Source organism: Amblyomma americanum, chromosome 4 (assembly GCF_052857255.1).
Source record: "Amblyomma americanum isolate KBUSLIRL-KWMA chromosome 4, ASM5285725v1, whole genome shotgun sequence".
Classification (NCBI taxonomy): domain Eukaryota; kingdom Metazoa; phylum Arthropoda; class Arachnida; order Ixodida; family Ixodidae; genus Amblyomma; species Amblyomma americanum.
The window spans coordinates 19295597-19310554 of record NC_135500.1 but is presented as its reverse complement, the minus strand read 5'-3'; the positions used below and the strand labels follow the sequence as shown (position 1 = coordinate 19310554).

Sequence of the window (14958 nt, the reverse complement as noted above, 5' to 3'; positions counted from 1 at the left end):
CCCTTTGCTCCCAAGAACTGTGGGAAAGCCACCGCGGCGGCTGATTGTCGCAGTGTTTCGGCTTTTTTAAGCTGCGTTTCCCAGACCCGGCCCGTTCGTATATAAGCGCCTGGGTGTAGTTCGTAGAAGTTTCGCCTCCTTTCCCTTATGTACCGCGAAGAAACCTCAGTCTTTCTCCTCTTCATATTGCGTCTTCGCAGAAACGGCCGTCACGAATGCTAGCGCGCAGTTTTCATTGTTTTTGTTCTTCGTGATAGTGGTGGTGCTTCGCCTCGTTGAATTGAAGCGTTGCAGAGAACCCACCACGGCGAGTGACTGCCGCAAAAAACATGTCGCGTGCCCTCTTGATTGGCCCACTTGTATGTTTGCACATGCGCGGTTGGTCAATTAACATATTATACGACCACAATTTTTCAAAATCCTAAACTTAGTTGCTAGGATATTGTGTTTTCTGGGAACGTATTAACCGGGAAAAATATAGTGTAACTCTGTTTGACATTTTTTAAGCCCGTGATTTTATGCGTAGAAACCGGGAAATTGTATGAATCAGGAACATATCAACGAGGTTTTGCTGTACTTACGAATGCATTTGCACATAAACAGAAGCGACTGAGGTGGCAGCAGCGTTGTGTCTGCACATTGGTGCTGATTTTTAGAAAGGCAGAAGATGTTTTGCATCACACCATGGGGTCAGCTGAACTGCGACGGAAAGTACATATTAGCCGGTAGGCATTTCACAAGCCACTGCGCCTTAATTGGCTATCCAATACATGGGTTTCATTAGTAGCTAAGCAGGGGAATTCTCATCACAACTACGTTTTAACCGCAACGACTTGGTAAAGGCACATTCGGGCTTTTCTGCACCGTATCTCTGCCAGTATATTGGTTGCAGGTGTTCCTTTGTGTCGGCCCTCACCATTGTTTTGCTGCAATAGCTGGCCCACTCTGTGACAGTTAGTGACAGTTCTTCCACGAGCACGGATGCAACAGTTTTTTTAGCAAGTGCATCTGCAGAGAGGGCAGACGCCCTCACAAGTTAAAATGCCTGTGGTGCCTCTAGTAACTGTATGTGTTTGTGAGAAGGGATGCACTGCTTGGCATTGTGTAGTGCGCTCACCACGGTCTCTTTCTTCACTGTGCAGGGTGCGCAGCTCAATGGGCGGTGGTGGCAGGGCCAAAGAGAGCCAACGCAGTGCCATCGTGATCCGGGACACTCCAAGCCCTGCCATCAGTGTCATCACCATCAGCTCTGACTCGGAAGATGACTGCGACACGCCCGCCTGGTGGGTGTGCGATGAGAAAGGGGCAGGGTGGCACAGCATTCTCACGACAGACGCTATTAATGCGAAAGCGCTATACTGAGGGGCTAACCCCGAGAAGGATCTTGCGATATTTGCAATGTTTGTGGGTTCGTGCCGTCACTGCTGACGATGCCATCATCCCAGAACGTCGTTTACACTCGTAGCGCCTTCACTTAGCTGATTCTTCCACCCACACCGCAATGCCGGCACACTCTGCCATCCCCGCTCCCGACGTACGAGTGCCATTGGCATTGGAATCATGCGAGCAAATGTGTGGCGGCGATGGACGTGCACTGCTCGTGCCATGTCTTCATGCAGTTGCCTTTAAGGGGGGACATGGCTCTTAAAGCTATTTTTTTTGGCCAAATTTGATTAAATTTTTAAGTCTTATTCAGTTTCTTGCACTGATTTCAAATATCTTATTTGTTTTTCAATAGGTCAATTACTTACGAAGATATATGAAATTAATGGTTCATAATTTGCAGAAACAATGAAAATATAACCGCACTACAGAAATTGATAATAACATATGGCTAGGTGCTAGAAAGCGTAGGGAATACAATGTCAGGAGTACTTTTTTGATGTAACAAATATTAGCGATGCTAGAGCAATCCAAAGTTCACTGTTCAAAACGTGGGTACCCTATTGTCTGATATAGAGCAGCACTGCTAAATTTTAAAGCCGAAATTCCGAAATCTGCTCCTAACATTGTGTGCTCTGCACTCTTAGCTACATTCCACAACAAAAATTATGGTTCTACCTGCTTTGAAGGCCGAGATATCGCTTCCGCAAATGAGCAAGAAGTCGAAAATGTGTGTTTTGAGAAAATGAGAAAAAAGAAATAAACCCACTTTTAATCAAAAATGCAGAAAAAATAGTGCCATATATTGCATTCTATGTAGCTAAAAGCCACCAGGAATGTAGTCAGTCTGACTACAGCCACCCAAATGACGCTTTTTGAAAGCATGCTGCATGTCCAAAGTGGTTTTGCGCTTCTTTGCAGATGCCACTGCTCGGCGGTGGTCTTTCTCCGCCATGCACTTCGTGCTCAGTGCTCCAGGGTTGAGGTGCAGCTCTTTCAGTATTGCTGCGGATGTCCTCTCAAAGCCAGCATTGAATTTCATCACAGCCTCAGCCGCTGCAGCTTGTACAGTGAACAGGCAGGCATGCTTTTCCTTCGGAGCCAATGCCCATATCAAGGAGTGAAGGGACTCGTTGCTGTTTTGAGTACTGCCCCTTTGGCATCGCTCAAGAAGGGTCTCGTTGGAAAGGCGCTCATAAATGGGCAACAGGGCCTCACATATGTATGGAGGCAGATTGTAGCGGTGCTTAGGAGCTGTCTCGCCCTTAGCGCTTGCTGCATTTTGGCGGCACCATGAGGTCGGTCCTGGTGGGCAATGGCTGTGGTCTGACACCAGGTCATTTGACGTGTGATGATAAGCGGCCATCACTGCTTTCTTCATTCCCTGCACATCACCCTTGTGAGTCTTCAGGGCCCAGCCACAGTACCGCATCAGCTTTGCAACTAGGTCAGGGGTCAGTTTGTCTTTACCGCCAAGGCTCTCTAATCCAGGTCCTTTATGTTTTGTGATGAGGTTTCGCAAGCTTGTGCCCATCTGTTTCTGTACGTGGTTGGTACAGTCTTCTTTTTCCACCGAAATGTACCCATACACTTTGGCTTCCTGCAGCGCAAGGAAAGCACGGCTGTCACCATCTGAGAGTAGGGTGGTGTACCTCAGGTTATGTCATTGTAGTGACCTCTGGAAAAGGATGAGGGTGGCTTCAACTTCCATTTCACCGGCCTTCTTAGCGGTGTTTTTCTGGCAGGTGTGGCTCTCCTTCCAAGCCTTGTACGTCGGATAATCTTCCTTTGGCCCATGCTCACAACCAGCAAGCCCCGTGAAGAGCTCGATGACCGTGCCGACGCCAATGTGCGACGAGTGGCCGTGCGTCATCCAGGAACCATTGCAGGACACGGCAATGTTTCCGGGATTCCCAAGCTTCAAGTCGTCGTACAGCTCCCGAACTTATTGCGCGCACTGCTTCTCGGCAGCAAGAGGCGCCGCGGGCGCCAACTTCGTCTTCACATACCTCTGCCATGTTTTGGTGTGAAATCCGCGGTGTGAAATGTTCATCGCGGCAAAAACGTCGTTTAGCGCCGTTTGCCGATTCCCAGTGGCTTGCATCGCGCGCGCAGCAAGAATGTTCACAACGAAAGGGTTGGCCTTCTTGCCGTTCACGCGGGGCGAACTCCACGCCGACGCAACATCACCGCAGCAAGCACACCTGATAACGATCTTTATGGCGAGGCCATATTCTCGTTCGCCTTTGCCTACAGTGACGCTACCGCCGCACACTTTGCACTTTACGCATGGCATCGTCGCGTTCACGGAGTTCAAGTTGACGATAACGAAGCTCGGCTCGATGTCAACTGGCGCGACCGCATCGTTGTCAGCGCGAGTGAGAAAATCCAGCTTTCGCGTCGTTGCGGGCGTTGAAGCAAGAACTTAAGTTTCATGTGTTTCAAACTCTCTCTGCACCAAATCCGCACGCTGCAACATTGCAGTGTCACGCCGAATGCGGCCGCTGTCCGCAACACTTGAACTCGTCGACGAGCTGGCTAGGCCTACTTCAGCACTGTCCGCGGCTTCGGCATCGCTTGCCTGTGGCGGCGGACTGTTCTCGATGCCCTCCAAAGGAATGGCACGCTTCTGGAGGTTATAATGGGAGCGCTTCTTTCTTCTGACGAACTTGTTCCTCGTGGCGAACTTTCCCGTTGGATCGGACATCGTTGCACACTTCTCACAAAGAACGAAGAGACGCGCCGTCATGTTGCCTGCGGAGTAGAGCAGCCGACGGGAGCCTCGCGCAGCCAATCACAGCACGCTTTTTGGTCACGTGCGCTAGCTAGACGAATAGGGCCACGCGTTGGGACTTTTCTTTGTGCGCGGATTTCGACGTCACCAGCGAGCGGTCGGAGCCGTTTGTAGCGGGAAATTGAGGAATGGAAAAAAAGCCGCTCTTTCCAACAAGACCAAGATGGCTGCGATCGCGCGCGTGGAAAAAGAGCTACGCGCCGCGACAAAAAGCGTTGTTCTTGCATAGAATTCAGCTCACAGGGATGTTATAAATTGATCGTGCGCTCAAAATACTGAACCACGGGACTGGAAACCTGGTGAATTAAGGGATTTTTAGCTGTAGGTTTCGAAAAAGTAAGTTTCAAAAAAATCGATTTTTTTCGCGATTTTTTTCGTCTCAAAGAGCCATGTTTATAGAATTTAGGCAAAAATTTTGTCATATTTTTCAATGGAAACAAAGCCTTGAGTGCTAGAAACGGCAAAGAAATGATGTGTTGCCACCACTGGCCATCTTCACAAGTGCACTGGAGTGCTTGAAAATGGTTTTTTGTTGGCGGATTGCTGAGGCTAGGCTACACTTCTAAACTGTGTTAAAACAGATGCTTGGGCGAGTTGGTACGACATATTCCTGAAAAACAGCGCGAACTTGAACACGGACAGAAGGAAGACAACAGACAGCGCCCGTCCGTTGTCTTCCTTCTGTCCGTGTTCAAGTTCGCTCTGTTTTTCAGGAATATGTTCTAAACTGTGATCACAAGGTCCTTTCCCATCTTGGCATTCTGAGATTGAATTGAAGGGCAGGAAAAAGAATATTCCAGTACTAAATGGGCACTTCTGTGTAGTGATTTTTCCAGAGATTCCTCATGTGTTTGGGACACCATTGTGATAACAATTACTGATCTCTGAGCATGCAAACAAAAGCTATTCCGTTTAGAAAATTCAAGCTATAAAGATCAGACTAAATCACGTTTCACCCACCCAGTGCCACGACTAGGGGCTACTGCTGTTTGCAATTAGGCCTAAATGGTGCCGCCATAAGGAAGTGGCCTTGTCCCTCTGTTTTTCATAGTGCACCAAATAGGACATGAGCACAGTTTTTTTTAAGAGATTGAACCCAGGTTCTCCAACTCAGTAGTTGAGTGCCCCAGCTACCTAGTTGGGAACGTATTAACTGACCGGAAAGAATAGTTTTAACGTTGGGAAATTGTTATTGCCCACGATTTTGAGTTTGAACCGGGAGTATGTCAGTGAGGTTTTCCTGTAACATGCTTGCTACTGCGATGCCTGCAGTGGTGGCTCATGCAAGGGTGGCAGCAGCCGTGGTTGCCGCCAGTGCCTGGCGCCCTCGCTACGGCCGTTGCAGGCAGCGCCCCTGGTGAGCTCCTCGTGTGCCAGCGTGGTGCCTCTGACGCCTGAAGAGGAGCACCGCTGCTCCTACCAGTCAACGCCCCGACAGGGTAAGTGCACCTTCCGTGATGGCATGAACGAGTGGGGCCCAACAGGGGTAATGGACTGGATCCCAATAGAAGGCATGTGCCGCAGGGGGTCCCACAGTGTCAGGTGGGACAAGGTTAGTAGGAGGGAGAGGCCTTTGTCCTGCAGTGTGAGAACTGTGTTGTGGGAGGGCAGTAGTGAAATCCTAAAGCCTGAGTACTTTGGACATGACAAAAGTGGTGTACTGAGTGGTATACTCTCAAACCCAGTTTCACAAACCCAGGTAGAGTGAACTGTATTTTATATCAAACACTCGAGACTTTTATCATTGTCTGTTAGAGGTATTCAGGGGTGGGGGGGGGACTCCTGCTTGAATGGCGCCATTTTGATACAAACGCAACTTCTTGTGTGAAACTGTGCCAACCATAGAGAAGGGATGAAAATTGCTCCACTTCGTGCTAGAACGGCCAGAACGACTTCGGCATCTGTGCTCTGGCAGCAGTCGCATACAGCGTGTTCGTTCATATTCCGCGCGGTGGGTGCCTCCCGCACGGTTTCTGATAATTTTCGCGCTCTTTTAGGCGGTTCCAGCTAGCAATGGCACGCGCGTGGCCACTCCGGAGTCCCGGCTGTCATCGCTGTTGACGCCAAGGAATTGAATGGGGTTGAGTCGGCCGAGCAACGCGGCCAAGTGCGCGGCCTTTCATAACTTATGTACAAAACATTGAAAGGAAGGCTGAGGGCGCTGCAAGAAAACTTGATGTTAATGGGGTGCTGAGCCATGTTGATTCTGTGGGCATGATGGATTTAGAATGAAGATAGATTGCAACAGTTTTACATTTACTAGCTTCGAGAAATGGAAAAGCAGATAATGTGGAAGAAAGTAAAGTGTTAGGTGCATTGGAGTCGCCCTGGTTTATTATGTGGAAATATGGCTTTCAATAAACCAGCTCTGGCTACTCTAGCTACTTTGTATGATTTGTTGGTGAAATGCATTTCCAGGCGTTTCACCACCACTGCTGAGGCATTGAACGAAAATGAATTGATAAACAAATGTCTTACCCTACATTTCAAAATTTCAGATTCATTGTTGCAGACTATATACTTTTTATGACTGCTATCACTGTTAAAAACCTGTAGTGCCTATTACTGAAATTTGCATTCATTAGGTGGTTTCAGTGTGGGGTATAGCTGCTTCAAAATTAGGCTGATGTCATTGAGTGAAACTTGCAGTCCAATGCTCCTATTGGTTTATTATTATTATTTTTTGGGGGGGTTCAAAATGTGCTTCTATGTTAGATTATTTTGCAGAAATTTAGCTTCAAATTGCTTCAAGAGGCGCCGTGATGGTACAGTGCTTATGATGCTCACCTGCTAAACCGAAAGACGGGAGTTCAATCCCGGTCCAGGCAGCTACATTTTGATAGAGATGAAGTGTTACGGAGGCACTTGTATTGTATGATGTCAGTTCATATCAAAGAACTCCCACTAGGGCATGCCTCATAATAAATTAGTTTTGACACAGCAATTAATATACAAACTGCTTCAAAATTAAATTTTATCCGTTTCAAATTACTCGCAAATGGAATTTATTTTGCTCAAAGAAGCTGCAAAGTGCAATTTCGGCTGCACCAAAATGCAAATTTTCCTGAGCCATATTGCTGCAAAACACGATTTTACTTGCTCCAAAAATTGCTTCAAAGTGACTTTGTGCAGTTCCACCCCTGAGTATTCTTTTTGTAAAAATCTGTACATCAGATACAGTCAAACCCACTTGTGAGAGTCATCATCGTCATCATCATCAGCCTGACTGTGCACGCCCACCGCAGGGCAAAGGCCTCTCCCATGCCTCTCCATTTAACCCTGTCCTTTGCCAGCTGCGCCCACCGTATGCCCGCAAACTTCATTATCTCATCCGCCCACCTAACTTTCTGCCGCCACCTGTTACGTTTGCCTTCTCTTGGAATCCACTCCGTTACCCTTAAGGACCTGCAGTTATTTTGCCTTGTTCCTAGAAGGTTCTGGTGTCACCAGAACAGGATTTGTGACAGTAGTGAATTGCCAAAAAAATATCATTGTTATAACCAGATTACACCCCCCCAAAGAAACGTGACAAACTTAACATTTAATGACAAAAAAGTGGCTTACCAGTCAGCTTTGATTGCTTCACAGTTATTTTGCTCACATCTTTCTGCAGGGCGTCATAACTGTTGCACATAGCCGAGTGAGAGATTTTTATCAAAAATGAAGTCCTGGAGGTACATGATCATTCGTAAGGCTTTTTGATATTGCACAACTTGTATAGGCTCCTGTTCGTTGTCGTCTGCGTTGTTGCAGCAGAAATGATCGCCTTGTCACAATCTTCAACCTGCAAGAATTATTCAAGACCTGGCCCAGCACCATCATCGGCGGGACCTTTGTGAGCGTCCATCATATCACTGGCATCACGAGTGAAGCCCGAAAGATTTCTTGACAGGAGATGCAAGGAGCTTGCAGAACCGAGGAAACGGTGACGGCAGGCAGGAGAAAACCATGCTGGCAGTGCGCTGGCAGTACATACAGCACACGTGGCCAATGCAGTACTGCAGCAGCTTGCCTGCTTGGGACACGTGCGAGCGAGCCACAAAGCAGGGGCCGGGGCCATGAGGCACAGCACGTGCCCTCGCTGCCAGCCCTCGTGCTAGACAGGGGGATCCGGCACGTTTTCTATGAGCGACACACCCTCAGAAATGTTAATAATGCAATTATGCATTGAAAGACTCCTCTCCGCTGCCTTGGCGCAGGGGAAGTGTCTGTATTTTCTCCTCCTCTGTGTTGCCGTTGCATGCAGGCCTCACAATGTGGCTGGTGTCTCTGATTGCATGGTCACATGATCTTATCGCTTTTGCTGGGCCGGCTCGCTCCATAAATTGGCTGTGCTTTTGCGTTGTAAGCGCGGTGTGTCTGTAATGTTTTCATGGTTTTATTTCTTTTAAGGTTGGCTGTCAGTGACCAGATTGAATTCTTATGCAGAATAATCTAATTAAAACAGACCTCGATAGTGCCCAGGGTTTTGGTCTGTTGTAAGAGAAGTCTGTGGAATCCAAATACTGTTACAACAGACTTTGGTCTATAACCACACATGAGTGTTATAAACAGAATACACAACATGCAATGCCTGCCGACAACATATGCTTTATTGATAACTTAGCACTTCTTAAAGAAGTTCGTCAACTTTGGCTGAACCGAATGAGTAACAGCTTTTGACACAATTTGTGCCTCCATTAGCACAAGGTGATTGACTTCTTCAGGTGCAGCGTTTTGCTCAAAGTATGATTTTAGGCCTTGGATATGCTGGAGTGCTTCGGAGGTGGTAACCTTTCGAGGGACAGTGACACCTTCATTCTCTTCGTCATCCTGGCCTTGGTCAATGGCAGGCACTTTCCTGACTTGGGCAACAATCTCGTCGTCCGTCAGCTGTTCCGTGCTGACCAACTCAGCATCCACGCCCGCATACTCTGCAAAATCTTGTGTGCCGAATGCTTCTTGCACAGCTGCCCATAGTGCTGGATCTGGCTGGTCTGGATACTCTGCCAGGGGGGCTGGTGGCTCATTGTTGTCCATAATAAATCCAGCTTTATGGAAACAATTCTTAATAATGTTTGCATCGAGTTGCTCCCACAATGCTGAGATTAACTGTACAGCAAATTTCAAGTCTATCACAGACTCCCTCTTCTGTTGCATGTCATAGAGCAGGCACTCTGCCAGGCGAGTGCAGTGTCTTGCCGTCAGAGAGTGAACAACGCCCTGGTCTATTGGCTGTGCTTTTGAAGTTGTACCAGGAGGAAAATATAATACTTTGGTGGCTTGCAGCTCTGGTACTTGCATATGGCTCGAGCAGTTGTCAAGGAACAGTACCACATTCCTCTTCTCTTTCCTCATCTTGCTGTCAAAGTTCAGCAGCCATTTGTTAAAGATGTCTTTCGTCATCCAGGCCTTTTGTTGGACTCCCAATCTACAGGAATGTGCACTTTGCGCAAGCATAAGGGCCTTTTAGACTTCCCTATGACATGGAGCTTTACTTTCTCGCTCCCATCCATATTGCAGCAGAGAAGAATGCTCACACGTTCTTTAGACTGCTTCCCCCCGTGACATGCATCTGCAGAGAAAGCGAGCGTCTTTCCAGGTTTCAGTTCGTAAAAAAGTCCGCTTTCGTCAGTGTTGAAAATATCTCGTGGAGTGTAGCCTGCAAGCAGATCCGGCGGCGAATGGTCTTTCCAGCCCGCCACCACACTGTCGTCGACACTGTCAGACTCTCCAGAAATGCACTTAAAGGAGATTCCGTGCCGCAATTTGAATCGGTTTAGCCACCCTTCACTGCATTTGAAGTCGTTGTGGTCTAAAACGACGGCAAGTTGTTCCGCCCGAAAACCATTCACGGCAGAAAACCGTGAAGCAGAAAACCATTCACGGGTATGTTTCGAGAACGGGCGTCACGAAGCCATACCAGCAGTGACTCCTCGACGTCCGGATACGAAGCCTCGCGGAATCGGAACCTCTTCGGTTGCAGGTCGCCGGTCACCTGCTTTGTCAGAACCGCATCCTTTTTCTTCACGATCATGTGGACGGTCTGTTTCGACAGACCAAAAGCCTCTGCGACATCCGACTGCTTCTTCCCCTTTTCAACCTGCTCAGTAATTTGGAGCTTTTCTTTCAGGGATATTTGCTTCCGTTTCGTTGACTGTGAAGCCTTAGAAGGCCCTGCTCTCACTGAATCATCCGCGTCCATCCAGTGTTCTAAACTGTTGTATTCGCCCTCGATTTGCCCATTCTTACCCTCGCATAAAGTTTCAAGCGACAAATAGCTTTTGTTTTTCAGATATAAAGGCGATTTCGCAGCTGTTCAGCCTAAAGAAGCAGCGCTCCGATGCAGTTTGGCTTGGCTTTGACTTGTGTTGTCTTGTGTTGTCACAGCAGTGTCTGAATTTCTCAGTAGAAAGGGTTTGAAGTGGCAGGCACGTATGCTGCGTAGACTTCTCACGTTTGCGTACAAGAACTCGGTACGTACGTGAAACTAATAGTGTCTTCGGCTGACGGCACTCGTGGAGTTTTCCACGCACTCGTGCAGTGCCTTACGTTCGGCTGGGACGAGCACGACACGAGTGCGAGCCACCGCGCCACCGTGGAGGCCGACGGTGGAGTGCGGTGCAATCCCGTCGTGCAGCTCGCGCTAGCAGATGTCGCGGGCGGACGATGCTCTTGGCGCAGACAATATCACTGCACAATGGCCGATAAGAAGCATTGACGAAGAGGAAAAAAACAAAACATAACAAGGGGGCATATTTTAAAGAAATGTTGAATATTGTAGCGGCTGCAGTGCATTTATTCGCGCTGCAATCATGCAGCCACCGGCTGGTGAGCGCTGTGCCTTGACCGTTTAAAGGTTCGTCAATATTTTTAGTGTGGCGAACGGCAAATGCGGTTCATCTGGAACGCCTGCACTTTATCATACTTTTTGTCAACGTGAGCATAGGTTAAAAGATATATCAATACAGTGACAATGTGGGGAGCTGAGATTGAATTGAAAATCGTTGGGAGATATTTTCGGAAGTCACTCTAGCTGCTTTAAAGCTTATGCATCAAAACCAGCATGCATAACACCGTGGTGTGTCTGACAAACCTGCACAAGCACAATCGCAGTATTTAACGACCATGCATGTGGTTCCCGCATTTCCCACCGTTTCTATGAACGCCGGTCCTGTGTGCTCTTTCTGAAGAGGTTGTTGCTAACTGTACAAATTGCTGCCTGCAGTCGTTTGCGTCGGCAGCTCGTAAGAATGGCCTCCAAGATTTTCGAGGGTCTCAGAGGCCACGGTGAACAGAGGGCAGAAAGAGCAACGGCACTCTGAGAATGTTTTGCACGTTCGGCTGAGGTGCAAGTGGTTGTGCCACTCGTGTGGTATTTGATGTCACTTCCTAAGCATCGGCACGGAGGCAGTGCGGCTCAGCCGAAGACACCATAAAACTCTCTAATCTAGCCCCGCAGTGCGCGCGCATGCGCGGACTAGCGCGGCAGACTGATTGTAGTTCAACCTCCTTGCTGTAGATGCCCGCGCCACGGGCCGCGCAGACACGCGCACTAAAACATACCAACACCAAAACACCAAGGACTGACTGGGAAAGCGAAAAAAAGGGATAAGGAGCGGCTTCACGAGCGCTTGGCTTGCGAAGGTTGGCCACTTGGCGTCGCGCTCCCTCCTCAGACCTGGATGGGTACACGGATTCAACAGGAAGCATGCTGCAGGACATGTGTGACAGGCATGATTTAGTTGTATGCAACAGTACCGAGAAGTGTGAAGGGCTCATAACATGGGAGGCAAGGAGTCTGCACTTGACGATAGATTATGCACTAATGTCACAGAGGATGTATAATAGATTAGGGGTAACGAGCATAGATGAACATGGTTCCAGAAGTCTAGGTAGTGAGCACAAGCATATCAAGTGTACTTTCAGAAGAGAAACCAATGTAGGACTGAAGCGGGATGAACCATTAGAGGGGAATTTTTACTCAGGAAAGCGATTGGAAGCAGTAGCCAAACAAATTGAGAAAGAAATTTTTGAGGATAGTGAAACAGAATGGACTTATACCAAATTAACTGGATTGCTTGAGCTAGAGCTAGCTAAGGCGCGAGTAAAGCTAAAAGGGAAAAGACGTAAACACAAGAGTTGGTGGGATGAGGAGGTCAAAAGGGCGATAGAGAAACGTCTGGAAGCGTCCAGGGAACACAGATATTCCAAAAAGAGGGGGAACCAGAAGTTGAAGTAGACAGAAAATGGGATACCTTCATAAAGTGTAGAAGGCAAGAATCCTATTTGTTTAATGAGAAAATTAGAAGAAAGGGTGCCCAATGGATGTCAAATATAAATAAAAAGGATAGAAAAGCAGCTCAAAAATTCTCGAACTACCGTATAAACGCGTGTAAGGGCCGCACCCGTGTAAGGGCCGCACCCCGTATTCCCAAAGGAAATATTTGAAAAAAAAAAAAAAATCCGTGTAAGGGCCGCACCCAAACTTTCCAGGAAACATGCAAGAATAGCCTTCGAAATACATCCGCACAGGAGCTTCGAGGTGCCGCCCATGGATGGCGCCCGAGGCCGCGGGTCATCATCATCATCTTTTCTTCTGCCGCGAGCTTTTGCTACTGTACTTCTGCTATCTGTATCGGCATCGGTATCGCCAGGTCTAACTTTGTTCTGTTCTGGCTTGCAAAGCATGCGTTTTTTGGTGGTTGTGTTAGCGTGGTCGCTCGGCATAGTTGTTGCTCTCGTGCGCTGTCGTTCTTCACTTTTTCATGAACTGCCTCCGAGCATTGTCACTGTTGCACGATGGGCAAGCACCTCAACAGCTACACGGCGGGCTTTAAACTGAAAGTAGTGGAGTTCGCTTTGAACACGGCAAGCGTGCCGCGGGCAGGAAATTTGACGTGGACGAGAAGTGTGTCCGACGGTGGTGCGGACAAAGGGATGCGTTGAAGAATACCAGCTCCAAAAAGCGCGCTTTCCGAGGCAAGCCATGCAAATTTCCTGAGCTAGAAGAAGAGCTGCTATGCTATTCAATGGAAGTGCGGAACAACGGCTACGCGTTGACAACTGACATGCTGCGCGTGAGGGCACAAGCCTTGGCGCGTGCTAAAAGCATACCGCACGAGGACTTCAAGGCTAGTGCCGGCTGGGTACGCAGATTTCTGAAGAGGAAGGGCCTATCATTTCGGCGAAGGACCACGCTGTGTCAGCGGCTGCCCCCCCGACTACACCGACAAGGTGCTCAGCTTTCAGAAGTATGTCATCGGTGTGCATCGTGAGCACAACTATATATTTTCGCATATAGCGAACGCCGACCAGACCCCCGTGTCGTTCGACTGTCCCGAGAGCTGCACAGTTGAACGGAGAGGAAAGAAGAGTGTTTTCGTGCGGACAACTGGCGCGGAGCGCCAACGGTGTACCGTTATGCTGTGCGTCACCGCGGACGGGCGGAAGCTGCCCCCCTATGTCATCCTGAAAAGAAAAACGATTCCTAAAGGCGTTTTCCCCAAGGGAATTGTAGTTTGCACCCAAGAAAAGGGCTGGATGGACGATGAGCTTGTGCTCGACTGGGTAAAAAGCGTTTGGGAGAAGCGCCCAGGCGCCAAGCTGGCCCGACGATCGCTCCTCGTCTTGGACAGCTTCCGCGGTCACTTGACGGGTAGGGTTAAGGAACGCCTGCGCGGTATCCGCACAGACATGGCCGTGATACCGGGCGGCCTCACCGGCATGCTGTAACCCCTGGATGTAAGCGTCAATCGGTCTTTTAAGGTTAAATTTCGAAGGCAGTATTCGGAATGGATGGCCAATGGCAATCACGACGAGACGCCGACAGGGCGGCTTAAGAGGGCACCGCTCGCGACTGTGCTTGGATGGATTTTATCCGCGTGGAATTCCGTGTCAACCGACATTGTAACCCGGAGTTTCAAAGTGACCGGAATTTCAAACAGTTTAGACGGGACCGAAGACGACTTTCTGTGGGCTGAACATTTACCTGAACACAGCACCAGCTCGGAGTCTGAAGACTCCGTGAGTGATGCCTGAACGGTAAATAAATGCCGCGCATTCCAGATTGGTTTGCTTTCACTTGAAAAAAAATTTTTTTTTCGAAAATCGCGTGTATGGGCTGCACCCCGAAATTTTCCTCCCGAATCTGGGAAAAAAAGTGCGGCCCTTACACGCGTTTATACGGTATTTAAATGCAATGAGTAATAAGACTAGGCTAGAACAAAGGTTTATTGTTGCAGATGAGGGTATTCAAGGGTATTCAACTAGAAGGGGATAAAGCAATGCAACACATATATAGGAAAAAGGATGACAGAAAATTTTAAAGAAAGAAATGTTGCATACAATTTATCGAAGGAGGATAGACCGGTTACTGCAATTGCTTCACTTGAGCAAACAGAGTGGGAAAGGGCAGAGAAGAAGGTTCCTAGTGGCACATCAACAGGACCAGATGGTATTCCGATTATGTTAATAAAGAAGCTAGGACCAAAATTCAAGCAAACATTAATACAGGTAGTGAACAAAATGATAGTGGATGAGAAAGTCCCCGATGAATGGCGATTAAGTAGAATGAACATGATATATAAGGGAAAGGGGGACAAAGCCGACGTAAGTAACTATCGTCCCATAACAGTGATATCTGTGGTTTACAGGGTGGTGATGCAGACTATAAAGGACAGATTGCAGGCTTGGGTGGAGAACGAGGGCGTGCTAGGGGAACTACAAAATGGGTTCCGGAAACAAAGGAGAAAAAGGAATGCGGTCACTGACCATGCCATGAAATTCAAAGACGTTTCGGA

The 14958-nt window shown here is 48.3% G+C and overlaps 1 protein-coding gene across 6 annotated transcripts in view; it reads left to right on the top strand.

Annotated features, from left to right (window-relative positions):
• The window catches only part of LOC144127815 (uncharacterized), a 135620-nt gene that overhangs the window by 72279 nt on the left and 48383 nt on the right, over positions 1 to 14958 (top strand). For all 6 annotated transcript variants that reach the window (XM_077660752.1, XM_077660754.1, XM_077660753.1 and 3 more), the window contains 2 exons: positions 1143 to 1283; positions 5450 to 5616. In XM_077660752.1, coding sequence (XP_077516878.1) covers positions 1143 to 1283; positions 5450 to 5616 — 308 coding nt within the window. The remainder of the gene's footprint in view (positions 1 to 1142; positions 1284 to 5449; positions 5617 to 14958) is intronic.